The 12,011-nt window shown below is 40.1% G+C and overlaps 1 protein-coding gene across 1 annotated transcript; it reads right to left on the reverse strand.

Moving 5' to 3' along the window:
- Positions 1 to 10,627: 10,627 nt before the first annotated feature.
- LOC309960614 (large ribosomal subunit protein eL21-like) lies at positions 10,628 to 11,131 on the reverse strand (the record flags this gene model as incomplete). Its single annotated transcript, XM_082837510.1, has 1 exon — positions 10,628 to 11,131. One exon carries the CDS (start codon positions 11,129 to 11,131, stop codon positions 10,649 to 10,651), a length of 483 nt encoding a protein of 160 aa, XP_082693636.1. The 3' UTR covers positions 10,628 to 10,648.
- Between the last annotated feature and the right edge of the window lie 880 nt (positions 11,132 to 12,011).

Raw genomic sequence — 12,011 nt, forward strand, 5'->3', positions numbered from 1 at the left:
GACAGATGGGAGGCTTGAGCAACATCCTTCTTTATTTTCATCGTTTACATGCTGTAAAGGTCATAGTAGCCCATTTATAGAGTTTCCTTAGTCTAGAGGATGAGTCACACACATACAGATGTATCTGCGATAATTTAGAACTTGCATTGTTTGGCTTCCAGAGATTGTATGCCAGAAATTAAATCTAAAAAGTTTACAAAAACTTCCTTTCACCAAGTGCTTTGCACTTGCCCCTCTCCACAGCTTTGCTCTCATATGAACAGTGTGTTTTCTTTCTGGAATTTCAATGGAGGAGCCATTGGAACAAAGGTTTCAAATATAGGTGGGAGCCACACTGTGGGAAATTTGACTGCCGGAAAAAGTTGTGTAGACTTTATTCAAAGGACAATGGGAACTCGCTCCCTGGAAGTTTTAAGGAAAGAATCAAAGTGATGTTTTAGGATGATTTACACACTGGTAGTGTGCAGGCTACATGGAAAGGACAAGGAGAGGAAAGAGGAAGTGTGATTTGGATTTTATTTCAGTAATCAGACAAGGGGCAATCAAGGCCTCATTTGAGAAGAGAAAGACGAAGGACCAGAGGGTTCACCAGACTTAGTGATTAAACATAATCACATATCAGATTGACTGAGAAAATTGGAAGAATTTAAGAACAAATCAATGAAGGAGGGAAATAGGAAGTTGATGAGAAAGAGGTAGTTTTAGAAACGGGACATTTTTATTTTGAAGAAAATATCCAACACATAACTGGAAATGTAGATCTCTTTGGGACAAAATATCTTGGCATGAGGGAGAGAGGTTACAGAAGAAGGAAAACCAAAACAATTCATTGTCAAGCCAATTGAGGGGAATTTCAAGGAACGGCCAGTCAACATAGACAAGTGCCACATGGAGGTCAAAGAGTAGTACTAAGGGAAGCCCACACCACACAGCAATTAAAACATTGTGGATAAACTGAAGGCAAAGTTTCCCCACAGATTTTCCACTCTAGTCCTACAAGACAATTCAAGAAGAGATAATTAATTTCGTGGTTGAGTGAGTATAACAAGCTGTGTATGTTATAGAGCAGGGTTTCTCAATCTCTGAATTGCTGACCTTTTGGGCTTGATCATTCTTTGTTGGTGGAGTGGCGGGGGTGGGGGTGGTGGGGGGAGCTGTTCTGTGCGTAGACGGTCAGCAGCATCACTGGTGTCTACCCATTCGATGGCTATAACACCCTTCCCCAGTCATGACAATCAAAAATGTCTCCAGGGCTTCCCCGGTGGCGCAGTGGTTGAGAGTCCGCCTGCCAATGCAAGGGACACGGGTTCGTGCCCCGGTCTGGGAAAATCCCACATGCCGCGGAGCGGCTGGGCCTGTGAGCCATGGCCGCTGAGCCTGCGCGTCCGGAGCCTGTGCTCCGCAACGGGAGAGGCGACAACAGTGAGAGGCCCGCGTACCGCAAAAAAAAAAAAAAAAAAAAATGTCTCCAGACAATGTCAAATGTCCCCTGGAGGCAAAATCACCACCCTCCACTGAGAACCACTGTTAGAGTATCTACCCCTAGCAAATGCCCAGCCTTAGATTCACAAAGCGCAATGCACAGGGTAATGTCAATTAAATGTTCTGAAAGTTCTACAGCAAGTAAAACTTTTTAAAACTTTTTAAAACCAGGATTTCCCAAATTCATGTGACCACAGAACTTTTTTTTCTTTTTCTTTCTTTTTTTTTTTAAATTAATTTTTTATTTTTGGCTGTGTTGGGTCTTTGTTGCTGCGCGCAGGCTTTCTCTAGTTGCGGCAAGCGGGGGCTACTCTTAGCTGCAATACGCGGGCTTCTCATTGCAGTGGCTACTCTTGTGGAGCATGGGCTCTAGGTGCACGGGTTTCAGTAGTTGTGACATGTGCGCTCAGTAGTTGTGGCACATAGGTTCAGTAGTTGTGGCTCACGGTCTCTAGAGCACAGGCTCAGTAGGAGTGGCGCACGGGGTCAGTTGCTCCATGGCACGTAGGCTCTTCCAGACCAGGGCTCAAACCTGTATCCCCTGCATTGGCAGGCAGATTCTTAACCACTGTGCCACCAGGAAAGTCTCAGAACTTTTATTTTTAACAACCCCCAAAACTGGTACATGTGACAGGCTTTGGCAAATTGTGTCTGAGCCAACACTGAATCAGTAGAAGGGGAAGCAGATTTCTGCCAGACTGTGGAAGAGTCTGCAAGGACCCAGTCCTCTCCCCTTCTGCTGCAGAGACACACTCCCTGTTCCCCACTAGTCCCCACTTCCTGAAGTAGCACTTCAAAAACTGTTACTGTCCCCAGACCCTAATGAAACTGTTAGACCACTGATGATATCAAGAAGCTGTTCTGGTCCATCTCGGAGAGGTACTAGAAAACATTTTAACAAACCTATTTCATTTACTAGTTATTTTGTTTTGTTCTGAATTGTTCCAACGTATTCCACTTACTCTGGGACATACGAGGAACACACTCGGGAAGGATAAAACCTCCTTTTTTCTGTTAAGTCTGATAAAGTCAGAATTGAAACCGCCAGAGGCTGGAATAAAGAAGCAACAGCACCCCCTAGTGGCAAGCATGCTCCAGTCCCTAGAGTTAAACAATAGCGTTAGGCTCTGGAGTTAAACCACTCAGAGGGAATGAGAAACATGGAATCTTCTTAGACTTCCAGTCAAGGGCTTGTTAAGCTAATAAGTACTCCAGATGGTATCTCTTTTTCCATTAAATTGTCACTGTGTGAAAAGTTTAAGAAAAGTGGCTGCTAGGCAATGACTTAGCTAAAGGAAGATTTCAGCAAAATAATTATTGTTAATGCTTTATCATTACACCTTTGTCATTACACCTAAATACTGTGATTTGTGCATTAATTTTTTTCTAATAAGACATTTTATTCCAATATTATTTGTATAATTTTTACTTTTCTATTTTTTTAACATCTTTATTGGAGTATAATTGCTTTACAATGGTGTGTTAGTTTCTGCTTTATAACAAAGTGAATCAGTTATACATATACGTATGTTCCCATATCTCTTCCCTCGTGCATCTCCCTCCCTCCCACCCTCCCTATCCCACCCCTCTAGGTGGTCACAAAGCACCGAGCTGATCTCCCTGTGCTATGTGGCTGCTTCCCACTAGCTATCTATTTTACGTTTGGTAGTGTATATATGTCCATGCCACTCTCTTACTTTGTCACAGCTTACCCTTGTGCATTAAAGTGAGGTCACTAGATGAGTATTCTCTGCTGGCATCAAGTCCTTCATAAGAATGTTGTTTTAGGTTTAAATATTAAGTAGTATGAACAGGGCTTCACACTTCCCTTTTAGGTAAGATATCCTTGCCCTTTACAACACTGGACACATTTTGCCCTGGTGGTCCTGATGGCTGCAGATGGCAAGGATCAAATGACAATCAGAAGGCGATAAGATATTTTGTCATGATGGTTTTCAATAGTGGCAGGCACTTGCTAAATTTAGGAGAGGACCCGGATTTCTTTGGGTTTCTAGCTATCATCTGGGTTTTTCAGTTCTTTGCAGTACGTGGCAGGAGCCTGCAAGTCTAAGAAACATTTCAGTTGGTTTATACTTGAATGAAGTCAAACAGCTCTGAGAAAGCAGATACGAAATGCAAAGATTTCCATGGCTCTGCAACTGTATTGGGTAAAATCCTGCAGAGGAAGTGTGAATATCAAAGGGCAAGGTCATTTATTTGCTCTTCACTTTAAACTTGTGGTGCCCAAGTAAAAAAAGGTGGTTTGTTTTTTTTTCTCAGACTAAGACTTCAGCATATTATACCCTAAAATGAAAATCAATCACTTTCAGAAAATGTCAGTCTATCCCATAATTTTAAACACTACCTCCTTAAACTGTCTTTAAACAGATATATTTTGATATCAGGTTCATCATTACATACTCCACAGGTCAAGAAAGAGTAAAGAATGAGTGGTGGAAAAGAGTAAAATCCTGAATTGTACAAATTTTTCAAATGTTTGTGATAAAATCTTAGAAACCAATGGAAAACAGTTGTAAACACAACAACTAGAGACTTTTCCTTAAAAGTAGGACTTTCCCCGAAAGCAATAAAGGGTACTAGTTTGTGTTTCACTAGTACAAATATGTGCTCTAAAGGTTGACAGTCTTTGTTCAAAATCTTGAGAAAGTTGCTTAGCCTCTTTGATCCTCTTGTTCCCTTATCGGAAAAGTGGAAATAATATTATCTAACTCAAAGGGTTGTTACATTAATGAACCCGAGTAAAGCAATTAGACAGCACCTGGAATATAGTAAGCTTAGTCCAATAAATGTGAGCTAGCATACAAAAGATTAGAGACAACCCAAATATTCATCAGCAGTGGCTTGGTTAAGTAACTTGTACAGTATACACATTAAAAGAAATATTTTGCAGCTATTAAAAAAAAACTGAAGAAGTTTTCTATGCACTGATATGGAAAGATCTACAAAATACACTGTTAAGAAGAAAAAGAAAGATACAGACCAGTAAGTTACTTTGGAGTTAAAAGGATGAAGGAGAATAAGAATACATTTGGGGGAGGAGGGTCTCTGCACCATCCCCAGGTGCAATGGTGCTTCTCTGGGTTTGTGGGGCTCACTGAGTGCCCAGGGAAAGTCAGGAGCACAGCTCTGCACCAGCTGTGGAAGTGGACTGTGCTTCGGTTTGGTCTATGTACCCAGATGATTTTCATCCACCTTGGGTAGTTATCCCCTTTGATAATCAGCACTGCTATATGTTTTATATGAAAGTTGTTAAGAAAGTCCATTCTAAGAGTTCTCATCACAAGGAAAAAAAATTTTTTTTCTGTTTCTTTAATTCTGTATCTATATGAGATGAGGGATGTTCACTAAACTTATTGTGATAATTATTTCATGATGTATGTAAGTCAAATCATTATGCTGTATACCTCAAACCTATACAGTGCTGTGAATCAATTATATCTTAATAAAACAGAAGAAAAAAAGTTTAAGCAATTAATTCAAAAAGAATACTTTCATACTTCTTTGTATTTGCATGAAAAAACTCTGAAAGGATACATGAGACACTAATAAAAATTATTATCTGACAGGGGATACATGGAGAAGGGGACTAGGTTGTTGACTGAAAAAAAAAAAAAACGCACAACCTGGAAGTGGAGAATTACGTTTTATTCAGAGGATCTTCTAAGGGCTTAAGCCTGGAAGACAGCCTCCCAGAGCACTCTCAGGCACTTTTCCAAGGAGGCAGAGGGGAGCCAGGATATACAGGAGTTTTGCAACAGAAACCAGACAGCTGGAACATCAAAAGATTACTGTTAATGAAGAAAACCAGACATCTCAAGTTATTGAATTTAGCGCTGTTCTGTGTATGGGAAGATGCAAGAGTCTGGGCTCACTGAAATCATTCCTTTGCCATGCACCTTAGCTACCTAGGGCCAGTATCCTGCTTTTCTCCATCCTGAATCCCCTCAGGGTACACAGTTGGGAGGTGGCTGCAGTGGCTGCTGGCTTGGTGGCTGCAACATCCTTTGTTTACTGATAACATTTTTCACCCACAAGGTGAAAAGATGGAAACAGGTTAGATTGAAAAAGAGATGGAACTAAGACTTTGCACCTTATACTTGCTTATATTTTTAATATGTTAACGAATGCATTACTTATTCGCAAAAGAAATTTTAAATTATTTAATTTTATTTTGTTAGCTGCTATTACTTTTTTATTCACAGTGCGATAAGATAAGCATCCTAAAGATGCTCTGTCTTTTGTATGTCTGCTTGTTTGCTGGTTCTTTTGTTTGAAGGAACCGGAGTATATTGTGATGATACACAGAGCCATGATAGAAACAGGAATCTTATTGAAATGCTTCATGGGCACCAGGGGCAAAAGGATGGTCTGGATGCAAGGTAGGTCCGGTGATTCATAGATCTTCACTTTAATGCACTGCTGGTATAGTTCCTTGATATTTACGTGACCGTGTTTCCAATGTATGCTCTTTAACAGTGAGTATATGGGACTTCCCTCGTGGTGCAGTGGTTGAGAATCCGCCTGCTAATGCAGGGGATATGGGTTCGAGCCCTGGTCCAGGAAGATCCCACATGCCCCGGAGCAACAAAGCCCGTGCGCCAGGACTACTGAGCCTGCGCTCTAGAGCCTGCGAGCCACAACTACTGAGCCTGCATGCCACAACTACTGAAACCCGCGCGCCTAGAGCCTGTGCTCCACAACAAGAGAAGCCACCGTGATGAGAAGCCCGCAAACGGCAACGAAGAGTAGCCCCCACTCACCTCAACTAAAGAAAGCCCGCGGGCAGCAGCGAAGACCCAATGCAGCCAAATATAAATAAATAAATAAGCAAATTTATTTAAAAAACAGTGATGGGGATATATGTATAGCTGAATCACTTTGTTATAAAGCAGAAACTAACACACCATTGTAAAGCAGTTATACTCCAATAAAGATGTTAAAAAAAAAAGTGAGCATATGAGTGAAGTGCACTGATGGTATGTATTTAAATATACATATAGATGTAATAAGTTACTTGTACTCGTAAAGAAATTAGTTTCACTCTCTTTTTTCTCCTTCTTCAGCTTCTACTAGTATGAACCTTCTTCTTGGGAGAAAATGTGGCTTGCCAGAAAGACCATCAGACAAATCTTGTCTCAAATGTAGGCTTTACTGTTTGCTATCTGAGTTATACTCTTAAGCTTCAATTTTCTTACTTAAAGGATAATGAAACCTTCTTTATAGGGTCGATGAAATCAAGATATATAAAATACACACTGCAGCATCTTGAACACATATAGGCTTCCACACCCTCCCCACCCATGGGCAATAAGTCCAGAAGGAACCTAATTAATAATTACCAGGGAGATTACCAACTGTCTGACATTAGATTCTTATGAGTCTGTGAAGATAGTTACTGGGGAACCTAGGGCTATTTTACTGGTCTAAGTTTATATGATCTAAAATGAGAATGTACAGGCTTATCAAAGTATCAAGACCCTTTTCTTTAGACTGAAATTATATCAACTAGCATTGCGATAGTGATGGTACAGTTCACGCAATGGGAAAGGCCAGTTGACAGTTGCATTACTATAACTTTGATTAGGCAAACAGTGAAACCAGTTATGTTAATAAATGCTTTTATTGTCAAAAATTCTTTCAAAACCTGTGGTCCAATGCAGGGTGAAATGAAGAGGGCACCTCATTTGTGAAAACATCAGGAAGAACTTGGCAGAACATTTAGCACTTAGAGTCAGTAGAGGTTAGTGGCTTCTCCCATCAAAACTAAAGTGGGGAAACCTCAAAATGGGAAGTAGCCTTTCAACACTGTCCAAACACAGGAAGTAACCTCTCAGTTCACAGGGGAAATTCAGCAAGTCTCTTGAATTGTATAAAACAGACCCACGAAAATGGACGTACTTAATGTTTGCTCTGAAGTGTGTCTAAAACTGCCACTTACTTTTCCCCCAGAATAGACCCTATGTTTTTAGGTAGCAGGTTGAGAAACACACATTTTAACAGGATGGGCACATACATAAATGAATCCGTGCAATACAAGGTGATGAGGCACCTCAGAATCATTCTTGACTTTTTCTTCCTTCTCACTACCTCCCACACCCAATTAGTCAACAAGTTCCGTAGAACATACTTCGAGTTATACACCCCTTCACTCTGTTCTACTGTCCGTGTAGAGACAAGCCCTCCACATCTTTTACTCCTTATCTTCTGTCTGGTATATTTGCTTATTGGGATATAATTCACACAGCATAAAACTCACCCTTTTAAAATGTATAATTCCGTGATTTTAAAAATATTCACGTGAGTGTGAAGCCATCACCACTATCTACAGAAATCCTGTAACCCTTAGCAGTCACTCCCTATTTTCCACAGCCTTCTAGGTCCTGGAAACAACTAATCTACTTTCTGTCTCCATGAATTTACCTCTTCTAGACACTTTATATAAATAGAATCATACAACAAGTGGCTTTTTGTTTCTGACTTCCTCACTTAGCACAATGTTTTCAAGGTTCACCCATGTTGTGGCATGTATCAGTACTTTATTCCTTTTCATGGATGAATAATATTCTATGGCTGTACTGCATTTTGTTTATGCATTCATCAGTTCATGGATATTTGAGTTGTTTCACTTTGGGGCTATTATAAATAATGCTGCTATGAACATTCGTATAGAAGTTTTTATATGGACACATGTCTCCATGTCTTTTGAGACTATACCTAAGAGCAGAATTACTGAGTCATATGGTAACTCTTTGCTTAACATTTTGGGGAACTACCAAACTGTCTCCAAAAACAGCTGCACCATTTTACATTCCCACCAACAATGTAGGAAGGTTTTAATTTCTCCACAACTTCAGCAACACTTCTTACTGTCCAACTTTTTACTTACAGCCATCTGAAAGGGTACAAAATGGTATCTCATTGTGGCTTTGATTTTTATTTCTCTAATAACTAATAATATTGACCATCTTTTCATGTGCCTTTTGGCCATATGTATTTCTTCTTTGGAGTAATGTCCTTTACACATTTTCTTAATTTGGTTTCTTGTTTTTTTGTTATTGAGTTGTAAGAGTTCTTTACATATTTTAGTTACTAGACCCTTATCAGATATATAATTTACAAATATTTTCTCCCATTCTATAGGTCATTTTTCACTTTCTTGATAGTGTTCTTTCATGGACAAAAGTTTTTAGTTTAGATGAAGTCCAATATATCTAATTTTTTTGTTCTTCCCTTGCTTTTGGTGTCATAGCTAAGAATCCACTGTCAAATCCAAGGTCATGAAAATTTAGCCTTATATTTTATCAAAGAGTTTCATAGCTCTTTTTAGGTCTTCATTCATTTTGAGTTAATTTTGTATATGGTCTGAGGTAGGAGTCCAACTTCATTCTTTTGCCTATGGATATACAGTTGTCCTAGTACCATTTGTTAAAGAAACTTTTTTTTTTTTCGGTATGTGGGCCTCTCAGTGTTGTGGCCTCTCCCGTTGCGGAGCACAGGCTCCGGACACGCAGGCTCAGCTGCCGTGGCTCACGGGCCCAACCACTCTGCAGCACGTGGGATCTTCCCGGACCGGGGCACGAACCCATGTCCCCTGCATCGGCAGGCGGACTCTCAACCACTGCGCCACCAGGGAAGCCCTAAGGAGACTTTTATTTACCCATTGAATTGTCTCAACATCCTTGTTGAAAATCCTCATCTTAGGAGGAAAACTTTTTTTTATTCCTTTACCATTAAATGTGATTTTGTTGTGGGTTTTTCATAAATTCTCTTTATCATGTTGGAGAAGTTCCCTTCTACTCCTATTTTGTTAAGTATTTATATCATGAAATGGTGCATCTCACCTGCATCTACAGAGATGGTTGTGGGCTTTCTGTCCTTTATTGTTTTAATATGATATATTGCTTTAACTGATGTTCATATGTTGAACCAACCTTGCATTCCTGGAATAAACCCTCATTTGGCCATGGTATGTACTCCTTTTTATATGTTGTCAGATTCAGTTTACTAGTATTTTCTTGAGGAACTTTGTGTCTATACTAATAAGGGATATTGTTCTGTAGCTTTCTTTTCTTGTTATATCTTTCTCTGGTTTTCATGTCAGAGTAATACTGGCCTCCTAGAGTGAGTTGGAACATGTTCCCTCCTCTTCAATTTTTGGGAAAATTTTGTGAAGGATTGGAAGGACTCCATCTATGTCACCTTACCCTCCTATTAGTAAACATTTGTATAAGTAACTATTTGTGTTTGTTTGGGGTGTCTTTCCAGTGTTTCTTTCATGCAAATATAAGAAATACAAATATATGTTCTTACGATTGGATGGATGAAAAGAGAGAAGAAAGATGAAACAGTTATCCACAAGTCTTTCAGTGTAAGAAATCTTTGATTCTTACAGTCAAAACTACCCTTGCCAATTCTCCCCATTCCACCCTGTCAGTTATCCCTAATATATATGTCAAAACCGCAACGCTTATTAAATTCAGTCTGCCTGTTCTCTTCCTGTACCCTGTGATTGGTCTTACTTTAAAGTGACGATTATGAACCTCAAGTGGGCCTTTAAATGGTAATCACACTACTTTGCCTAGTCCATTCAATTGTTCATCCTGACTATTTCACACTTCTTTTTCTAAACCTTTTCCCACAAATTCACTCTCTGGTAATAACCTTCTTCTCTACCTCCCTGAGAAAACTGAACCAAAAGAGAGAGCTTCCACATACCCTCACTGAACCAATGTATTTTCTCTCTGGTTAGTGTGTTGCTTCTTTATAGTCCTAACTCAGTAGCTAGAAATTCTACCTCACGTTTCTCTACTAGAGTCCTGAAGAGAAGAAAGATAACTTTGGACTCATACTGAGTCTTTTTTGATCTCTAGAATCCCTGAGATGCTTATCAGAGAACATTGGTTCAGAATACTCTCAGGCAGGCATTCTAAACAAGAAAGGAGCCTCTGCCCCAACCTCAGCCCTGGAACTAAACTGGTGTCTTTTGGGGCAATGGGATGGATGTGAAGATGGGTGAGTTGATGCTAACAAGATTTTTTTTGTGTGTGTGTGCTTTAAATATTTGTTTGGGGAAGGGGGTCACACACTTCTACTCAATTAAGAGAAACATTTATACAGTCCAGGTCTTTTATTTTCTTTACACCCATTATGCCATGAATTCATAGGGAATGGGCTCCAACAGTTCAGGCTCCTTTCCATTGGTTCTCACGAAGTGTGCTTCTCTGGGTGGGCCAGGCTGGCGCTTCAGTTGAACCCAAATACCTTTCTCTTTGGCTTCCTTCTTTTTCTGATTATTTTCCTTCACCCGTTTCAGGAAGCTATCTCGGCTCTTAGAGTGCTTAATATGCTCGATATGCACATTAATTCTCTTGGCAAGAATCTTGCCCTTAACTTGTTTGTTTACAATGATGCCAACAGCATGCTGGGTAACATTGTAGACTCTCCCAGTTTTGCCATGGTAACATTTGTGGGGCATTCCTTTTGGAACAGCGCCCATTCCCTTGATATCTACAATATCACCTTTCTTGTAGATTTGCATGTATGTGGCCAAAGGAACAACTTCATGTTTTCTAAAAGGCCTAGAGAACATGTAGCGGGTGCCCCTCCTCTTTCCCTCTGTGTTGGTCATTTTGGCGAATTACGGGAAGATGGCGGTTCCAGCTGAAAAGCCTAACAAGATTTTAAGTGGCAGGAACAGAGCTCTCTCTTAGCCCCATAAGGCTTAGTAGAATCAATACTGGGCTTAACCAGTGTTTGTCTTGCATGTCTATGCCCTATGACATTCCTCTCTTATTTGTCTTGTCATGAATCTTTCTTTACTGGTTTTTACTTAATATTGATAAATTGGGATGCTAGGGATAGGTAGGGGTGCAACGTGGAAAGCTGGTGCGTATAACTTAGACTGAAAAAATCCAGGAATTCTTACACTGACTTGTTGATAACTATTTCATACTTACTTTCCCCCTCATAGTTTCAAGATCTACTATCTCACATTTGTTCTTAATCAACTGCTTTCTTATTTCATTGAAAAAATGGAATCAATTATAAAGGACTTCCACACACTCCCACTGTGCAACGATGCACCTACCAGCATCTAAGCCCAAATACTCTGTCTTACCCTTTGTTACCACAGGTGAACTCTGCGTGTTACTGAGGCCAACTCCTCCAACTGTTGACCAAATTCCATCTTGTTCACTCACATTTAGAACCTGCAGAGCCAGCGTTCATTACCCTTAAAAATTCTACTTGGAAACAGTCCTGCACTCAGTGAGATCACATCCCCACTCTCTTTTACCATTAAGCATTGCATGGTGGAGTGATTATGTGACCCTTGTTCCAGCAGAGATATTTAAGTGTTTCCCCAAACAAGTACATTTCCAAGACCCAATGATTCTCTGCATTTGGGCCCAAGGTAGGTACTCAGAGCATTTTGCAGAATGAAAAACATTCACAGACACAACCCCAGATCCCAGGGTTCAACTCCAGCCAGAGTTTCTAACTCTCTCAGG

The sequence above is a fragment of the Leucopleurus acutus genome (genome assembly GCF_964270905.1).
Source record: "Leucopleurus acutus genome assembly, chromosome: 3".
NCBI classification, from domain to species: Eukaryota; Metazoa; Chordata; class Mammalia; order Artiodactyla; family Delphinidae; genus Leucopleurus; species Leucopleurus acutus.